Genomic DNA, 20,568 nt, shown 5'->3' with positions numbered 1-20,568 from the left:
TGTCTGTTCTTTCTAGATACTGGAACGAAGAAACTGTGGTTGATTTTATTCCTGCCCCCTCTTGTGATTGTGAGTTGATGAACAATGAAACTGCGTTTTTCCGCAGCAAGAACTCAAGTAGCGCCTCGTTCTCTACTTTAGTTGAGTGTATCTATTGGACAAATTCCCAGGCCATTAATGTAAGCTAACAATGCCTTTTGCGACAGATTAAGACCATCCAAACCTATAAAGAAGTATTATAGAACCTTGAGATCCATCAACCTCCTGTTTTCACGAGATTCCCCATCTTATTAAACAAAACTTCAGCGATCCTTCCATGAATTGGCATTAAGCTTAGGGGTGACCAAATCTTGGCCAAAGCAGCATGACAAGTGTCCTTTTAGATTGCTTTGGTACACCTAATTTCGATCTTGTCGAAACTTGCACGGGTTGCATCATAATTGATGCTCTTTAGGAGACACCAACTTGGTGAAAAAGACATTCTTCATCATGCGGGGTCGGATGGAATTGTTCGTCACTGGGAGTTTTGAGCCCCACACGTCCCCTCTCAAGGGCTGAGAAACCACCTATACGAGTGGTGGGCTCATGGCGGTCAGTAGCAGACACTGCCCAATGGCTACTGATAAATGAAGAATTTTATACTAATCTTCTTTGAGATGATGCCATCAGGTTCTCTCTCTGTTCCTAAGACTAATCATCTTTTGCCGTCTTCTTTTTCTCCCCTTCGAGTAGATATTATTCTGATCTCCATAAAATTATAATTTTGCATCACATGGAATCGCTTCATGCTCTTCGAGTGGTTTATGCATTATAAGAAATCTTTATAAAAATATTATTATGTCAATTATCAGGTATTGCTGTGATGCAAAGAGATGGAATAATAAATAGCCGCTGAGGATAGAATTGGGCTCAAGTAACATGAAACAGCACTGGTCTTGCCTCAGGCTCCAAGCCGGTCTGGATCACCGATGTCATGACCTTGGGCTCCGGTAGGAAGCCCTAAAATTGTGTATCCATTCGATTCGTACGTATCCCAACTAGACTAGCCCACTTCTGCTTCTTCTTCTTCTGCCATAGCCTCTTTATCCCAAGTAATCATTCAAGAAAAGAAAAGAAAAAGCTTAAATAATAAAATCAAGGAAAATGATTCAAATGTAAACTAGATTTTTAGCCGATTTCGATCAAATTTTTGTTTAACTGTAAGAAATAAAATTTAGTCATGGCTAATATTTAAATCATGTAGGATTGACCTCATGTGATTTATTAGATTTTGTTGATCAAAAAACAACTTGGATAAATAGTACAAATATAGTTTGACATAAAATAAATATTCAAGATAAGATTTTTTTATATATATATTGAGATGAAAATGTATTGGATCAACTTGGGTTAGCTTGTCAATCTATACATTATGTCATGAGACCATAATAACCTCATAGAAAGTATATCAAAATAAATTATGAAGATCAATTTTCAATAAAACCAATATTAATAAATAAAATTGAAAAAAAAATTAATTAAAAAAAATGACCCGAGTTAACCTTGATTAACCTACTAAACTTACAACTTGAGTCAGAAGACTAAGATAATCCAATAAAAAGCAAATTTATATAAATTTTGAAACTCAATTCCCAATCAAAATTAGTGTTCAAACTCAATATTGAAAGATTAAATTGAAAAAATATTTGATTAAAAAAAAACATAAAAAACAGCTCAAATCAACTTGGAATAGTCAGCCAAACTCGTGACCCAAGTTATGAGACAGAGATTACCTCATAAAAAGCAAACAAAAATAAATGATAAAGCTTAATTCTTAATCAACCTAATGTTAAATAAAGATTTTGAGAGAAAATTAAGAAGAGAAAGGGGAAAAATACTTGAGTCAACCCATCAAACTCATGATTCAAGTCATGAAACTGAGATAACCTCATAAAAAATAAAATGAAAAAAATTATGAAGCCTAATCCTTAATAAACCTAATGTTGAGCGATGTTCCTTAATAAATCTAATATTGAAAGATGTAATTGAAATTAAAAAAAATTATTCTAGGGAATAATATTTTATGAGGGGTATAATAAATTCTCCTATTCTTTGAACTTTTCATTAACTAGTGTCATTCCCATGCTTTTATATTGGGTTTAGAGAGTGTTTTGGTTTTTTACTGAGCTTGTATTTTAAAGTGATTTTTTAATTGTCTTGAAAATGAATTAAATTGATGTTTTGATGTCAGAAAACAAATATCATTTTAATACATTTTCAATTAAAAATCATTTTTAAAAAGCATTATATATCGTATTATCAAACACACGTGAACATAGCTCATGATTGACGATCATTAGGTTAGAACTTTCACATAAAATAGATGTGGTGAATAACGAACGCCTTGAAAAGAGGATGAAAGAATATTGAAATTTTTAACTTATGTCATTATAGATAAAATGCAATAACATTATAGATACACTTTGAATTAAAAAGAATTCAAATGAAAATCAAATAGTCATATACATGTTAAACTAATTTATTTACTAATTCAATCAACTTATATTTTTGAATAATTCAGTGTATAAAAAAAATTATGGATTATGAGATACTATTATTTGTGAAGGCATGCCAAAGTTTTTACTTAACGATGTAGCTATTAGTCTAGCTTACTCTATTATTTTTGTTATTATCTAGAAAAATAACTATAAATAAATAAATACAGTTGGTCTTTCTTACACCAACTATAATGGTTGTATTTAACAACATTAAAATTTGTAAAAATATTTCTTCGTTCACATGTTTAACTTGAAGAAACTATAACAATTAAAAACTTTTTTTTTTCAATATCTTAATAATTTAGAAAGAACAAATTACTTTATCTTTAAAGTCATGGTAGTTTTAAACCCATAGATCAAAATAATTTTATTAAAAAAAATAAGTTCAGCAAGGAAAAAGCTCTTATGACATCTTGTGCATAAATTCTCTCTAAGAACTATAGAGCATAAACATGATAATAATTATGATAAGGAAAAAAGTTTAATTGGTCAAGTAATCAACCAAACAATTTGTTTTTTAATCTAGTTCATTGATAGTCATAAACAATATAAGCTTTTGCATATTAAAATATTAACACATCCCCAAATTCATGTCAAATGATTTAAAAAAAACAATGCATTGTAACTTGGAACAATAAAAAATTAATAGCAAGGATACTTATAAAAAATAATAAATTATTTGCAAGGCATAATCAGAATCATTAAAAACAATAATTAAATAAATATACACTTCCATTCCTTAGTAATTATTTTTTATAATATTCAATATCCTCCAACTCATATATCCATAGCTAACTCATTAGGCTTATAATCTTTGTTTGCATATGAATTTATTTTTAATATGAGATGAACTCATTACAAATAAATAATTGCAATCAATGAGCATACAATAATAATTCAACTTAAATAAATAAATAAGACCATGAACTTGTAGAAGGATTTTCTTGATATAACGAAGTATCATATCAACTACAACAAACATAATAAGAGAGACAAGAAAAGAAGGGAAACAAACACTGCCTATATAATTAAAGCATAATAAAAATCAAGATAAAAGACAACTTATACAAAAACCAATTAAAACAAAAAGCTCAAGCTAATAAATATTTAAATCATTTTTATTTCCATCAAAGTATATAAAATCACTAATATATTTTGAAAAACAAAATAGTTAAAATTAAAACCTAGCACTCCTTTCCTTTTTTCTGTTCTCTAAAAAATAACTCTTTTCATTTTGAATATTCTAAACATCTAGTATTATCTGTTATAGAATTGTTGAACAAAAGCTGCATCAAATTTAGTCATGTTAAGGCTAGGTAATTTTTAGCCCATAATCAAACCACTATATCAACATTACTAATAAAATTGTCAAAAAAGATATTTAAATCTATGCAAAATACACTATATAACTACTTGAAAAAAAAAAGTTAAAGCCCAAATATATTTTAAAAAACCCCTAAAAATAATGAATATTTAATCTATAAGAGGGGAATGATATTTAAATATTCAAATTCAAATTTAAACAAGGATACAACAATCAAAGCATCAAGATAGAGTTGGATTCTAAGTTGTCGACAAACTTGAATGTAGAAAAAAAAAACCATATCAAAACAAAAATTCATGAACTGTCTAAGAAAAAGTGCATTCAATAGCAACTTGTTAGAGAAAAAAGTATTTAAATAGTAAAAGATGAATATTTATTATTATTATTTTTGCAAATACATAATTACTTCATAATTATCGGAAGTTGAAAAAAAAAAAGACATGGAAAAGGCAAAAGTCACATTGCCTTGTACAAGCTTAGTAGTTTCTCATTTGTTAACATACTTAAAGACAATACTAATTCTATAGCTGAATTAAAGAATAAAAAAATAATCTAATTTAATTAACTAAGAAATTATAAACATTGTCGATTATAAAAGCATATCCTTACATCTCTATAACAAAAATCCCCAAAAAAAAGCAAGCAAAATACATTAACTCTACCACTTTCATTAAAACATGGATGTAATTGTTTGGGGAGAAAATCCATAAATAAAACTAAGTAGTTTCTAGAAATGAATATGACTAAAGATATACCATATAATACATCTCTTGTCTCAGTATGCTTAAATTCAGAAAATGAGTGTTAGCATAATGTTAAACATTATTTTCCCTCATTGTATAATCTAACAACATATAAATTAAAAAATTTAATGAAAAATATAAAAAAAATATTCAAGTTCCAAAAAAGTGGTATGTACCTAGTATTTCGTGAGCTTCTTAACTTATTCTCTTTTTTCTTCTCCTAATTCCTTAAAAAGTAGTTGCAACACTATCGCCATAATCACCAATGATAAATAGCACTAATCAAAATAAAGTTAAAGTGAAAGGGACATGGAGTAAAACTATAAACGAGATATTTAAAAATATTTAAAAATATTTTTATTTTATTTTTTTATGTATGTCTAACAAGTGGGGTCTTGGATGATCTTTATTTTGTACTTGGAGCTTTTTATTAGGTGGTGGTAACCTTCATTTTATAAAATATAATTTATAAATACTTCTTATTCTTAGGCCTTTTATTTAGTAGGGGTCTTGGACCATTACTACCTTCATTATTATAACCACAATTACAATCACCTCTATTACAACTATAAGCACAATTAAAGAGATTGGTGGATAAAAGTAAAAGATTGAGAAAACAAAATGTTTCTCCAACTTCCTGTTTTTTTAATGCATCGTCTCAACTCTTATTTTTTCAATGTTTTTTCCCTTTATTTTTTTTCATCTTTCTCCTATGCCATCAAAGTGTTTGGGTTTATTTATGAGCAAAATTATAATTTTTCTTAGGGGTTGTGTTAAATATGAAACCATATTTTAGGGTTTATAAGAAATTTTAAGGAAATTAAGGTTTTGAAAGATGGATTAAGAGGGAATTAGGGTTTTAAAGGGAAAAATCAGTTTTTTTAAGTGGTATATAAAGCTTTATAAAATGTTGTAGGAGAATGAGAAAACAAAGATGAGCAGTTCAAAGGAACAAAAGTATGTAGAGAATGAAATTTATAATTGAAAAACCTTTTAAAGATTAAAAGATAATAACTTTATTAATACCATCACTAATAACAATAATAGTAACATAAACCACACTGAGGCTTGTAGCCCAGCGGTGGCAAGGGCTTCCTTGTCTCTGCATCCTGGATTCAAGCTTCAGCGTGTACGTCTGTCATCCCCGCGGTGCTTTACATGCTCACTGGGTTTGCAGAATGTTCAGTGAGCCGTGGGATTAGTTGTGGTGCGCGCAAGCTGGCCCGGACACCCATGTAAATAAAAATAAAAAATAAAAAATAGTAACATAAACCTAACAACCATCACCATAATCATTTAATACAATAACATTAATACCAATGCATTTCTATAATCGAAACACAACTTCCCTAATCACCACCTCCATTATTGTAATTACGATCACTTTCACTATAACAACTACTTCTGCAATTAAGGAGCTTGGTAAGTATAAGTAGAAGATTGAGAAAAAAAATGCTCCTCCTCTTGTTTTGTTTTCTTGTATTTTTTTAACATCTCATCCTTCTTTTTCTTTAACTTTTTATCCTTGTTTTCATTTTTCTCACTTGCCAACAAAATATTAAGAGATATGATGAGTTATTGACTCTGGGGAATTGGAGATTGCAATCTTATATTATTACTAACTAAATTGTCTAAATAACCCCGTATAAAAACCCAAGTTGTGTAAGAAAAAAAAAAAAACAAAGGAAAAAATTATATAAAAAAAAAACCACAACATAAAAAAAAAAAAATGAAGTTACAACCCAACCATGTTGTAGTATAAAGAACAATTAGATGAGCATGGGGTGAATAGTAATATTTCATCCTTATTTATTTTTTTTTTTTAATTTTTAATTATCAATTGTTATTGTTAATTATTAATTATAAATTTTAGTTAATGAATTATACAAACTAAAGCATGAGGTTTTGAATTCTCTTGTATTACCCTTGCATTGATTTCTACCATTATATAGATCATCCGTGCTCTTAAGCTTGATGTTGTTTTTTTTTCAAAGCAAATGTTTTTTTTTTTATTAGGATAATATTATACAATAGAAACCAAAATTAACATATTTGGCATGAATATATACAATAACATGATTTGTAATATTATATAAATTTTAAATTATTTATCTTATCTATCTATTTTGTGAAATTTTAAAACTTTTGTTATTGTTTTCATTTTATTTATTTATCTTATCTTATAAATTTTTCTCCTTCGAGATATATATATATATATAAATAAATTTACAATTTTGCCACTAATTCGAACATTATTTCTTATCGAACCCTCTTGTCATCGGGGAAAGGCTCCGAGGGGGTGGTTGAGCGGATGCTGGCATCCTTAAGTAGCTGCGGTAACTGATCGCATACACATTTGGCAATTTTTTCAGCTTTGAAGGGCCTTAACGTCATTTGCATACCGAAAGTAAAAATAACACACAATACAGGAGGAAAGATAAAAGCTTACACTGTAGTGAGGCAAGAAAAGAGAACCACTGAACCACAGCACTGATCCTTTCTATCACAAATTCTCAATCAAGAAACCGAACACAAAGCCATGACCATGAGCTTCTCAATGGGAAGCTCTTATTTTTTACACTCTCACTTTCCTTCCTCCACTTCTTCTTCTTCTTCTTCCCAACCTGTTTCCTTTCATGTGAAGAACAGCAATAATAATGAAATGACCGGGAGGAGGAGAGTGGTTTCTGCTTGTATGGGTCAAGAGGATCCAATGGAAATTGTTTTCAGAAGGAAGAGAGCTGTTCTTTTTTTGGGTATTTCAGTTCTTCCTTTCTTGCAACTCAGAGCCAGAGCTCTTGAAGGTCTTGTTACAAGTGAGTTTAATTTCTTGGTTTTTGGTATTAGAAATATGGAGTTTTGCTCTTCATTTTATTTAATTGTTGTACATGGTCAAATGGGTTTTCTCTTTTCATCCCATGTCTTCAATTAGTGCATAACAAGTGGTTTGATGCGAGTGAGCTCTTGCTTTCGATTATTACTTGGTTCTTGTATTTTATCTGGTGAAATGGGGGTCACATCTTGTCTTTAAATTGTTTATATTTTAGAGAAAGAAATTTATGGATTTGAAAATTCTAGTAATTGTATTTTGGCATTAGCTACATCTCTATGCAGCTTGGTGTTCTTACTTCTTGGTACAGGACGGTGGGCATGCATTTTTGAGTATGTCAATGCCTGCCTTCTTCTACTGTGTTCTCGTCTTATCAAGTGGGTACTTTTGGGGTGGGATACATATACAAATAGCAAAACTGGGAAGTGAGATGAAATTTGAGAAATAATGTCTGATTTCTATCAGGGTGGTGGTTTTAGTTAAATTCCAATCAAACAATATTGAAATTGTGTGAGCATATATGCTGTAAATTGGTTTAGCCATGTCATCAGGAAACCTAGGAAGCAGTCACATGGATGAATAAACACCCCCCCCCTTTCAGGGACAAAACGTGTGTGAGCTCCTTGACCAATAAAGGGAATCGGGAGAAAAATATGCGTGTGCTCTTTCACTTTTAGGAAGCTTAGCTAAGAGTCTGTTTGTTTATGGGTTTGTATGTGCTTTTCCGAAGTCTTTTTGTAGTGCTTTTGAATGACTTCGATGCGGGAATGTCAAGTACAGTAGCAAACACAGATTAAGTGATGTGCTTCCTGGTCACATATTCTAGGCATACGAGAAGACTGTGTTCTCTGAAGGAGGTACACATCTGTAGTAAATCCTCTAGATCTCTGCTGCCAAACAGAAGCGTGATCTGATTTCCCCTGTGAAACTGTATTTATCAGTTTTGAGCAATCAGTCTCCACAATCACTTTTCCCAGCCCATGTCCCTGAGATGAAAAGATTGCATTCACTCCTGCTCTGTGGTTGTCTCCTGCCTTCTGTCTGTTTTGTGAACCATCAGTATGATCAAGTCTCATACTTGAAGAGAATTATCATTATCAAAACCACAATTATGGAGATGGAAAATTGTGTGTATATATAGATATAAAGGATTAGTGTAAACTCAACAACAGTCTTTGTTTACATTTCATATTTTTACTTAATTTGAGAGCTTCCAATATCAAGAGAAAGAGAAGTCCATTTGTAGTATGATTGTTATGAACCTGCTTTCCCTTTGTTTAGCCACTGGTTCACAGAGAAAGCCTAAAGCATGTTTAAAGGTTTTCGGTGAAAATAAAAAATGTGTCTCTTTGTTGAAGAAACATGTTCACCTTTGGTGCCTTTTTAACCTTTAATCCAGAAACCTGATTTCTCATCCCACACCCATGCATTTGAAATTTCTTTGTCAAAATTCATCCTTTGAAACCTTCTATTTCTCTGCAGATATTACTGAATGTAAAACTTCTTTGTGTGATGTCAAACCTCTTACTACCTTGCACGTTTGTGTTTCAGTTCTAGGAAAATTACTTGGTTGATAGTTTTGTTGGCTTTTACCTTATTTTTTAATTTGTTTATATAACATCTAGAGACCAAAGATATTCTCAAATCATGCATTCTTTCTTACTTTTTATCTATTCAATTTGTGTTGCGGATGTTGTGTGAATAAGCTTCTATTTTGATGAGAATTTCCTATAACATCTGATGTAGGACAGAAAGAAGAAATTTGGGAGGAGAGGAGAGAAGAAACTGGAGAGAAACTAGAGGAACAGAAAATGGGGAAACCGTGAAGGAAACGAATGAGATAGGCAAGAATTTTTTGTCAATGCTCAAAGTTATTCTTTTAATAATAATAGTGTATATTATTAAAAATGAAAAGGAAGTACACAAAAAGGATTGGAAATCCTCCAAAAGAAGATACATAAATTAGGAATCAACAAAAAACCAAAATGAAGATAAAAGGGCACTCTGGTTTCACTGAATTGTAGCTAAGGAAATATCTCAAAAAGTTTCAAAACTTCACACCATGAAGGCATTGCTATCTCACCTATAACAGCTGTTTGGAGAGGTGATTAACAGATTCATGTGTTCTGCTCTGTCTAAAATCTAATTACTTAAGATTACAATAAAACATGAAAGATTTCCGCAAATCCTCCCTTCCTTTTCCATCCCAAAAGCCACTAAGTACATCAACAACAAATCTTCAATTCTACTCAAGGGACCACCACCGCTCTCAAAGGCAAAAAGTCTCTTCATATCCCAAGAAAAGATGAGAAAAACAAAATAACTTTCTTTTCCCCAATTAAGAGATATAGCAAGCTTTGTGAAGCCTCTTCATTTTCAAAAGTCAGTGTTGATCTTATCAAGCACCACTGTCCAAGTGAATGCCTCAATCTTACATGGAAAATGAATGTCAAGGTATTTGAGATTGAAAAGGCTTGCAAGAAAAAAGTATTGGACCTCTCCGAAGTCTAGAATTTGAAGAAGTACAATGATATCTTGTGTTTCCCTGTTATTCACGGGACTGGGAAAAAAGAGATTCCAAATGACCGCACTTCGTCCTTGTAAAATTTAGAGATTGGAAGATTGTGTGATTTATGTATCTTCCCTCTCATATATCCTCTTCTAATGAAGGAAAGAAACGAGTAGACACAGTGATATCAATTTTTTTGGCTTACATGAATGACAGAAGAGCCAACTTTACATCCCACTCCCTCCCATTAGAGTGAGGCCATGGTTTACTAAATGCTCAGCCATTTAGCAATTGTTGTCTTAAAATGCAATAATGGATTTCCTTATCAAAAGCCCCATTCCCTATAGGGATCCTAAGTAGAAAACCAAAATCCACAACACTCGATAGAAATATAATAAACTCTAAAAAGACTAATTTAACAGATAAAAGAACTCCTTACCAGGTAAAAATCTTTAATAATTAAACATCAGCCTGAGATGTCTTGCTTCCTTCTCCATCAATGTCGAACGCACATGAATGCTGAATGATCTAGGAAGTCTTGTGGGATTAAGTGAAAAGAGGTGGAGGTTTAAGCTTAGTCACAGAAAGGCATGAAGAATGAAGTACATGCCACGTATTGTCTCTGATATAGGTCTTGAGTGTCCTGAATGATTTTCTGTTTTTCTTGGAGGAGTAGTTTTTCATTATTACCACTATTGTTTTTGCTGTCTTCTGAAGCATGCCTGTCTTTTTATCGATTAAGCATTTATTTTTCTTACTTCAGAAGAAGCTACACTCATGGCACCAGAGGAGGACAAAAAAGAAGAGGTTTTGATCTGTGCTTCATATTTGAATAAATCCTTACCATTTTTATTTTTTAAGATTGCAATAGTGAGATTGGAAATTTTTTAAATTGAGCTGTGTTTGTGAACAGCTAGCAATTCAAAGATATACACCGCCAAATCCCTTTCTGTCTCTCCTGAATGGCCTTGGCATATTTGGTACTGGTGTGCTTGGTGCACTCTATGCATTGGCTCTGAAGGAAAAGAAAGCTACCGATAAAACAGTAGAATCTGTAAGTCACTGTTGACCTTTTCTTTCAAGTTATTTTTACACCCTGATTTTACTAGGATTCATTTGGACTTTCAAAGGGGAAAAATGCCCTGTATTTTCTCCTTAGGTTAGGAGGTTACAAAGTCTTAACTATTTCTTTAATTTGTTGTTGTGATGCATTTTTTATGGCTATATGTTTTAATTAACACATGCACTGGTTGGGCACAGATGATATCTAAACTGAAAGAAAAAGAAGCTACCATTGAATCCTTGGAGAAAAACTTTGAATCAAAGCTATTAAATGAACAGAAAGAACAGATGAAGCAACAGAAGAAGGCAAAGGAGGAACAACAGTTTTTATTGAGCCAGCTAAACTCGGCAAACAGTATAATTGCAGGGTTAGGACAGGAGCTAAAAAATGAGAAAAGAATAATTGAGGAGCTTAGAGTTCAAGCAGAGGGTCTAGAAAGCAACCTCTCAAAAGCTGGGGAAGATAAAAAAGCTCTTGAACAACTGTTGAAGGAAAAACTCAGCATGATTGAAGCCTTACAAGATAAGATCAGCTTGCTTAGTTCGGAGATCAAGGACAAGGAATATAATGCTCAAAATCTCAGCTCTTCACTTGCTGAGAAGGAATTGGAGCTAAAGAACTTGAATTACACGCATGAGCAAACAAACAGTGAACTAGCGAAAGCATGCTCAGAGATCAAAGGATTGAAAGATGAACTACTGAAAAACAAAAAGGAACTAGAAATGAGGAATTCTGTGGTGGATGAATTAAATTCAAAGATCAGTTCTTTAATTGTTGAGAGAGATGAATCTAGTAGGCAGCTTAATACTTTTCAGGAGGAGTACAATGATCTGAAATCATCCTCTGAAAAGAAGGCTGCCCTGGATGCTACACTATTGAGAGAGAGAGAATATGAGCTTCACGTGCTGAAGGAAAAGCTTGAGGTTGCTTTGAATGAAGCAAGTGGCAACCAAGCAAGGATTGAGGACTTGACTCGGGAAAGGAATGATTTGAGAAGAATGCTTGATGATGAAGTGAGCAATGCCAAGAATCTAAAAGATGAGCTCCATATCACTCACGAAGCCCTTGAGAAGTTGAGAGAGGAGGCCTCTGATCTGTCAGAACAGCTCGAGCATTCACAAAACCAGTGCACTGAGCTTCAGGCTGAGGTCTCAAGGATTCTGGCTGAGTTTGCTGAAGTTACAGAAACCCTGCAGAAGAGTGTTGAGAAGGCAAAACAAAATGGTGAGCTGTTAGCCAGTGAGCTTACAGCAATGAAGGAACAATTGAGGAAAACTAAAGAGGAGCTGCAAGTTATGTCACAAGATCTGGAAATGGTGACTGAAAATCGTGATAGCTTACAAAAGGAGTTGGTAGATGCGTACAAGAAAGCAGAAGTCGCAGCCAATGAATTAAAAGCAGAGAAGAATATAGTTTCTTCTTTGAATAAAGAATTGCAGAACTTGGAGAAGCAAATGTTGAAGGACAAGGAGTCAAGAAAATCACTTGAAGCAGATCTAGAAGAGGCCACTAAATCCCTTGATGAGATGAACCGAAATGCTTTGATACTTTCTGGAGAGCTGGAGATGGCTAATTCTCGGATTTCTAGCCTTGAAGACGAGAAGCAGGTGCTTTACAAATCCCTAACTGAGCAGAAGAATGCAGCCAAAGAGGCCCAAGAGAATATGGAAGATGCTCATAACATTGTGGTGAGGCTTGGGAAGGAAAGGGAGGGTTTGGAAAAAAAGGGAAAGAAACTTGGAGAAGAATTGGCATCTGCTAAGGGTGAAATATTGCGATTAAGGAGTAAAATAAATTCTTCAAACACTGCTGTAAATGAACAGGAGAGACAGAAAACCGAAGCTGAAGACTTGCGATCAAGGAGTAAAACAACAAATTCATCGAGCCCTGTTGTAAATGAAGAGAAGTCAGAGGGAACTGAAGCTGAAGAGAAGGTCACAGTGAATGCAAAGAGAAGTGGTAGAACTAGAAGGAGAAGGGCTAGTTCGCAAGGAAGTAGTGCCTGAAATGTTGCCATGATAGTTTTGTTTGTTGAGTTGTTTCTTCGTTTTTACGTCCTTCCCGAGGCATAACATCGAGGAAATTCTTGTTCGTAATCTCTGTTTACTTTGTCCAATTGCTTCTACTTGTAGAGTTGAGTGCAATCCTGTGATCTGCAGGATCATCATACTGTGATTTTGAATACATGTTCTATTATTTAAATATTATAATTTACAATAGATCTTGGTAGAAAATGAAACAAATTAATGAATGGTTTTTATGTTCTAAATCAACTCGTAACCTTATCATGGGGCTGTCAACCTGGGTCGGCGGTGCCAACAGGCATATTAAGGGTGATTTTTTGCATTTGCGTGTAAAAACACAATAAAATGTTCGGTAATGTGTTTTATATTGTGGTGTTTATTAAAAAATTGAGTTTAAAATGTAATTTTTATAAAATAATTTTTACATGTTATTTTAATTGAATTTTGTAAAATTTTATTTATTTTTATATTTTAAAAGCGTTTTTGAAAAAATTAATAATTTTTTTATTTTTTTATTTACTTCAAATTAATATTTTTTGGTATTTTTAAATTATTTTGATGCACTAATATTAAAAATAACTTTTTAAAAATAAAAATATATTATTTTAATGTATTTTCAAGTAAAATTACTTTGAAAAACAACCACAATCACACAATTATCAAATATTTTATACATATTTTTTTACTGCATGTAAAACTCAACTATAATTTTTATAAAATATTTATTTAAATCTAACTAATTACACCTAATCATATTTTTTAAAAATCATAACTGTAAAAACTATCTCAAAAATAAACACTCCAAATTTTCTTAACTTACGTTGAATATTTAATAGATTAATGTGTTTTCACATTTATTTATTTATTTATTTTTGAAAAAGAATCTCATACATTGAATCACTGTTTTGTTTTTTAAGAAACCTTTAAATTCTCCTCACCTATTACCCAGAAAAGGCAGCAGCCAGAGGGTGCAACTGGCTCCTTGCCGTTTGAAGCTAGTTAGTTTAGTTGGCTTCAGATTGTGTGAGTGGTTGAATTTATTTTTTTATAAAATTTATTTTTTTGAATATTTTTAAATTGTTTTAATGTTATATTAAAAATAAATTTTAAAAAATAAAATAAATTATTTTAATATATTTTTATGTAAAAAATACTTTGGAAAATCTCCTTTTATATATTTGATAAAATGGTACAAGTTGCAGGTTTTTCTTTTTAAAAAATTAATATTAATATATTAAAACTTCAAAAGAAATCTAAAAGTAGCGATTTAATAATTTTACCAGTAAAATATATTTTAAAACACATTTTAAATAACGAATTAAACAAGAAAATAAAAAACAAACAAGCACTCTCCCTCGTTTTTCTAATAAAATAAAAAGTGAAAAACAGTAACAGGAAGAGAGAGAGAGCCTCTCAAGTCTTTTTCTTAAAATCGAACAAAAATTGAAGAAGCAGAAGGATTGTTCTTCTTGAATTTTATCTTGAACGGCCCTTCTTTTCCCTCCTCGTCTATTTAAAAATAAAAAAAATTTAGGGTTTCAAATCTCTTAAACAGAATTTCAATTGCTCAATCGGATCTGATCTTTCTACTCGCCAAATCAACCAACCGTTTCTTTAATGTTATAAATCTGGAAAATATAATTATATATAAATAGGGTTGTTTGATTTTTGGTTAGAAAAAGAGTCGTCATGTTCTATGGCGCAGAGGTATGGGATCCATGGCTAATAGCAGCCCAAATCGTATGCCTTCAGTGCCTTTACTACCTCACTCTTGGTTTCTTTTTATCTTTTCTTGTTGGCACTCGCGTCTCTCGCTTGACTCTCGTTTATTTCTTTGATTTCGCCACTATCACTACCTCTACTGTCACCGGTAGCTGTGTCATTGCCTCCCTTCTCCTTTCCTCCTTTGCTGGGTAATTCAATTTATGTTATACTTAGTTTTTTATTTTTTTTCTTAATTGGGTTTTGTTTTGCCTCTTAATTGTTGTTGTTTTGCCTCTTTTTTTGTGTGTATATTTTTGTTTTTATGTAGAGCTGGGTATATGCTGTATTTGATTGAGAGGTCAAAGAAGTGCTTAGATTTTTCAGCCACCCTCTTTATCATCCATTTGTTTATATGCATCATATATGGAGGCTGGCCTTCCTCGATAACATGGTGGGTCGTTAATGGTACTGGGTTTGCTGTGATGTTCTGTCTTGGTAAACGTTTGTGTAGGAAGCGTGAACTCCGGGAGATTCCCACTTCGCGATATCGATCCAGTAAGAAATCTCTGCACATGTTAAATAAACTTCTTAAAAAGAACCTTATCTGTGAAATGCGTTGTGCTTCATTTCTTTTTCTAGTTTTCATAGAGTGGTTTGTGCCTTTGGGGAGTAAATAAAGTACAGTTTTGAGTTACTCGGACCGAAGTGCTCAATGAACTTGTTTATGCTCATTTATTTAGCAATTCTGCTGGTGTTAACAGTAATTTGGTTGTGAAATGCGGATTAGATTTGGCTTAAGTGCACAAATAAACAGGCTTTCAGTGGCAAATGTTTAATTTTCTGTTCAATGAATGTATACTGATACGTTTGAAAGCTTGTTCTACATCTACATGCATGTTGCGCCAACTGCTTATTTAGTTTGTTTTTAGGTCTTTCCCCGTGCTCTTAGAGCAGTTTCGACTGTAAGGAATGTAGTGGGAAATGATTTAGTTTAAAGATTGAACGTAAGGATAAACTGCATGTTGATCAAGCAATACATTTGTTTTAGTTTTTAACTATTAATTCAATCTCTTTCCACAACTTTTTGGTTTTTATTGTCTCTGTGATATATTTATTGTTTAAGGTGATAGCCTAGCTCATTCTTACCATTCATATGGCTACAAAGTTATGCATTATGAAGTGATACCATCCTGAAACTAGTTTCAACCTAAAATTTTAACAAGTTCTGATATCAACTGGTTAATGTGCTTGGTTTTGATTCTGAATCGATTAATACTGATTGGTGGGAATTTTATTTCTTGTTTTACTCCAAATGTGTGTTAAGGCAGTACAAGTGAGCCATCTTAGCCAATATGGATACTGGTTTGTCTCTTGCAGTATCATCTTTTATACCAATTCCTTTTCACCATTATCAGAGAATTAATAACCCTCCTAACTGACCTCATCCTTCTTTTTCACAGTTTGCCTTGCTATCCTATCAGCATGCATGTCTAATGCGGCTGCTTTCTTTTCATTCTGTCCTTTTGGTTTCTAATTTTTGGTCTTTCAGAAATAATAATCTCAGACTATTTGCCTGCAGATGTTTGACCAACAAGAGAAGTCAACAGGAAGAAAAGTTTTTTTTTTTTCTGGGACCACAATGGTGCTTGTTCACAGCTTTCAAAGAGCTTCTGTAACCTGTATGACGTTTGAGGGATATCAATCTAGACTGTGATAGTGATAGTAAGGTATATATAATCAGTTAAATTCTGTGCTGGTGGTGATGATGGAGAATGACTGAAGAAATTTGAAGATGGTTCTCAAATGACATGTAGACGGATCACATGAGAGTGGGTACGCATTGTATCAGGAAACTCTTAATTTACAGTTTTAGATGGTTCTTGGAAAAGTTGATGCTTGTTTTCTTCTAGTATTGCTTTCTGGTATAGCGTTGTATTTTGATATGACAAATGGTTAAGTTTCCATGCATGTCCATGAACTAAAAGAAATTTGTTGTATCATGAGACATCTTTACAGGCCCAGCAAGCCAATATCATTGCACTGGAATCACTGTGTCTTTACATTTTTTCTTTTTACCTTCTCTTTTCTATGATCACGCTGCCATAGTTCATCAATCAGACTTAGTTTCCTGTCCCCTTGGTGTTTAAGCACTCGGAGATGTAATTCTGTACAATAGGTCCTGTTTTCAAGGAAGCTAGCTACAACAGGTTTGTTTTCAGCCTGAATGACATGCTGGCTTTGGTTTCTAGGTGACCATCTTGCAACATCGGCCTTGGTTTCCTAGGTTGCATTGCTGTTTGAGGTCTGGGAACCTTATACTCTGTTCCCCCTGTGTCTGCATACATGCTGTTGTATTCATGGCATGCACCATTTCCCTTACTAATGGGTTCAGGTTCATGGGGAAGTGCATTTGATGCACACCTCCATAACATTTTCTCAACACTCTTGGTTATTTTGTCAAGCGAGCAAGCTTGAAGCTCACTTTATAGCAGATTGATTTAGCATAGCAGAGAAAGGGTGCAGTTCCAAACAAGTAGCGTATTACTCTTCCCGTCTCTGATCTTTTGTTTTCCTTTGCTCAAACAACCAAAGTCATAAACATTCAGGTGCTTGATACGATTATGGAATGTTATCTTGCCATTAAGCTCTACATAAAGCCATGTCTTCAGAAGTACATTATCACATAGCTGACAAAGTCCCCCAATATTGGTTAAGTTGTTTTTTCTTCTCACCATGTTATGCTGCCATTCCAACAGAATGGTGGAGCTTGAGTCGTTATTGCTGTATTCTGTCTTTGTGTCACGAGCGGTTCAATCTGATATCGTTTTATCCTTCAGTGCAGCATTAAGTTCTTTTTCTTCATTCTGTACAGTACTAAAATGTTGTTTGTTTAGCTTAAAACACAGTTCTCTCTCCTCGGAAGTGCTTTACGAGTGTGCTTTACTTAGGAGTTTGTTTGCAAATTAGCATTCAGCGAAGTGGATTCAGATTCTTACAGTACCAAAGAAATCTACTTTCTCTTTTCTTCTTCCACTGTTATCAGTGAACATTATAATTTCTGGAACACTTGTCTGTTGATCGGTTAAACTGCCCTTTCTAATGACTGGTTTGAGCACGTTAAGAAACAAGAAAGTACAAAGGTAAGTTAAGGAGGCTTTTGCTGATATATTTGTCTATGCCTTGGTCTTTTTTATATGCATTTCAAGTGTTCTTTACCTGCTAAAAAAACTCCAAATCATATTAATATAAACGCTTGTTGCCATTGCTGTCTCAAAAATATTAAGATTGCAATTGAAACTCGGTGATGTTTTTGTTTAGTTCTGTTACGGTAATTGCTCCAACTTGGAAATCATGATAGGAAAGAACTGAGCGGTGAAGGAATCCCCTTCCCTTGTTTAATTTCCAACAGGGCAACCCTACCATTCTATACTATTTTTATTACTTGGTTGTTTTTATATTTTAAAAGTACTTTTGTTTTTTTTATTATTTTAAATTAATATTATTTTGGTGCTTTCAAATTATTTTAATATGCTAATATTAAAATAATTTTTTTAAAAAAATAAAATTATTTTAATATATTTTTAAATAAAAAAAATTTAAAAAAGTAATTACAACATTACTATATAAATCCAAATCCAAGAATTCCCGATCACTATATTAATCTTAAATCCAAGAAAAGTATAGCCGGGAGGAATATTAAGAGAATCCTATGAGTGGGCTTGGAGGGTGGTAAAACAACCTATGTGGACAATGGATTCCAAGTCGCAGTGAAGTCAGAGCATTACCCTTAACTCTAAGCCCAGGTCACTCGACACACATAAAATATAAATATGTTGGCTCAACCATTTTAAGCAAGCTGTAGTACAATCTACTTAAATTCGAAAAGTACAAATTTAAACTCTAATTTAGTATTGATTTTTACTTCAAGTTAATCTAAATCTAAAAGATATGAATAGAAAATAGTTTAAATATTTTTTATAATTGTTACGAAACATGTTCATATAAGATTTTTTTTTTTTTTGGCTTGTACCTCAAATCTTTAGATATTTCTTTTCTAAGATGCATTTTTTTTTTCTACCAAAAGGTAGAAACCCTTTTTTTTTTTAATATATCCATTAATATCTAAAATCTCTTAAGATGATGTCGTTCGCTAGAATGTATCTTTTTTATGTTACTGAATATGTCTTGTAAGCAACCAGTTGGTTACCCATAACATTGATTTTATTCATTTTAAATATATTTATCATTAATAAAATATTTATTTATCTTTAACATTTATTTATATTAGATTAATGAATCTAATATTTAATTAATTAATCTAAAGTAAGGATAAAGTTCATAAGATAACAATATTTTATAAATGAAATTATAAAGTTGTTATAATTATGAGATTTCGATTGCATCAAAGCATTATTCTTAAGTGATCCTGTTCAACGTTCTATTAAGATTAAATATTAATTAGAATTATTGAGACCGGTGCATATTTTGTTCCTTCATTTATGAGAGGAAACAACTGTGCTTATAAACTGAGGTATAAGGGATACGTATAACTAAAATACAGTTGCTTGTTAGATAACATGTATACTGAACTGACCCACAAGAGAATTTCATATGGGGAGATCACCTGTGTCTATGAAAAAGACTCACATGATGTTTGTGTAAGTGATCCTTAGATTTGAGATCACTAAGTTATCTTATATAGGGAGTGTTATGTTTTGATCCTGCTATACATTGTCCTAATCAAGGGTAACAAATAAGCAAATATTAGGTATAACATAAGTTATATGAAGATATTTAAGTAATCAAGAGGGATTCTTCACCCTAGGTGAATTAAAAAAGAAGTTATATATATTCTTAAATAGTATTGATTGTGAAATCCTTGGTCAAGGTAAAATGAGTTTTGAAAAGAGTTTCAAAATTTTATTTAAAGTATCAATCACTATAATGTTGAGAGCTAATATGATTTGACAAAACAGATATACTCCATACTATAATGTCTTAATCAGAATATTCTTGATGAAGAGATAATAATTATATTGAAAAACTAGTCACTAATTAGTATTTAAAAGTACATTTGTATCAAGGTTTTATATTATCATTTTGCATTTGAAGTATTAATAACTCTTTAACTACAGCATATTGTATAATAACATGTCTAATAATATAAGATACCTTTAATTTATGGTAAATGTTCATCTTAAATGCAGGCCTCTCACATAAATAAAAGGATTGATTGATGACTTTAACTATTGAAATTAAGAAGACAAAGAGAGGGCTAAGCTTAGAAAAGATATTCTGGTTCAATCCAAACTGGAACACCATTTGGTTATTGGATCATAACTGAAGCTGTAGAACTTGGATTTTGGTTTGGTTTATATGTATGGAAAGCTAAGACACAAGTCTAAAACTTTCATGAAAAGTCCAAGATTTAAAAGTGTCATTTTCAAGTTCAAATGGTAGCAACAATAGAGAGGTCGAAATCTGTCCTGCAGCTCAGACACTGTTCAATGTTGAGCCCATATCTCGAGTTTTAGAAGTCTAAATGTCCCGATTCTTATTTTATTAGAAAGCTGAGATAATTTTCCAGAACTTTAATGAAGACTATATGTTCAAATTCTAATGTTAGCAATGACGTTTTGTTTAGACAAGAAGATAAGGATTGTCACAAAGTCAAGATGTGGCCACCCACTCAACAATTAGTCATCAAATCAATAGTTTTAAATTTTAGCCTATAAAATAAGGCATTTTCCATGCATTTAGGCATCTTGGTTTTCAGATCAAGATCATATTCTTGCATTCTTTCTTTATATTTTTGTAATTTTTAAGTTTTGCTT

At 32.1% G+C, this 20,568-nt stretch overlaps 2 protein-coding genes across 4 annotated transcripts; both read left to right on the top strand.

The window, feature by feature from the left end:
* The first annotated feature begins 7,043 nt into the window (after positions 1-7,043).
* Positions 7,044-13,208, top strand: LOC118046240 (MAR-binding filament-like protein 1-1). Of its 3 annotated transcripts, none has more exons than XM_035055059.2 (5): positions 7,044-7,420; positions 9,186-9,278; positions 10,707-10,750; positions 10,857-10,997; positions 11,204-13,208. In XM_035055059.2, exons 1-5 carry the CDS (start codon positions 7,144-7,146, stop codon positions 13,010-13,012), a joined length of 2,364 nt encoding a protein of 787 aa, XP_034910950.1. In that variant the 5' UTR covers positions 7,044-7,143; the 3' UTR covers positions 13,013-13,208. The 3 variants fall into 3 exon arrangements, with proteins under 3 accessions (XP_034910950.1, XP_034910952.1, XP_034910951.1); XM_035055061.2 differs by having other exon boundaries at positions 7,045-7,420; positions 9,181-9,278; XM_035055060.2 differs by lacking the exon at positions 9,186-9,278 and having other exon boundaries at positions 7,045-7,420.
* Positions 13,209-14,401: 1,193 nt separating this feature from the next.
* Positions 14,402-16,774, top strand: LOC118046244 (uncharacterized). The gene is made up of 3 exons (XM_035055067.2): positions 14,402-14,943; positions 15,063-15,289; positions 16,314-16,774. Exons 1-3 carry the CDS (start codon positions 14,720-14,722, stop codon positions 16,319-16,321), a joined length of 459 nt encoding a protein of 152 aa, XP_034910958.1. The 5' UTR covers positions 14,402-14,719; the 3' UTR covers positions 16,322-16,774.
* Positions 16,775-20,568: the final 3,794 nt, after the last annotated feature.

Source organism: Populus alba, chromosome 1 (genome assembly GCF_005239225.2).
Source record: "Populus alba chromosome 1, ASM523922v2, whole genome shotgun sequence".
NCBI lineage: Eukaryota > Viridiplantae > Streptophyta > Magnoliopsida > Malpighiales > Salicaceae > Populus > Populus alba.
This window is presented reverse-complemented; position numbering and strand designations above follow the sequence as displayed.

What these genes read in the sequence shown, in the direction of transcription:
- LOC118046240 (XM_035055059.2), top strand. Translation starts at nt 7,144, where the DNA reads ATGACCATGAGCTTCTCAATGGGAAGCTCTTATTTTTTACACTCTCAC. An exon ending in AGGAGGACAAAAAAGAAGAG is followed by an intron (nt 10,751 to 10,856) that starts GTTTTGATCTGT and finishes GTTTGTGAACAG; the next exon opens with CTAGCAATTCAAAGATATAC. An exon ending in CCGATAAAACAGTAGAATCT is followed by an intron (nt 10,998 to 11,203) that starts GTAAGTCACTGT and finishes GGTTGGGCACAG; the next exon opens with ATGATATCTAAACTGAAAGA.
- LOC118046244 (XM_035055067.2), top strand. Translation starts at nt 14,720, where the DNA reads ATGTTCTATGGCGCAGAGGTATGGGATCCATGGCTAATAGCAGCCCAA. An exon ending in CTCCTTTCCTCCTTTGCTGG is followed by an intron (nt 14,944 to 15,062) that starts GTAATTCAATTT and finishes GTTTTTATGTAG; the next exon opens with AGCTGGGTATATGCTGTATT.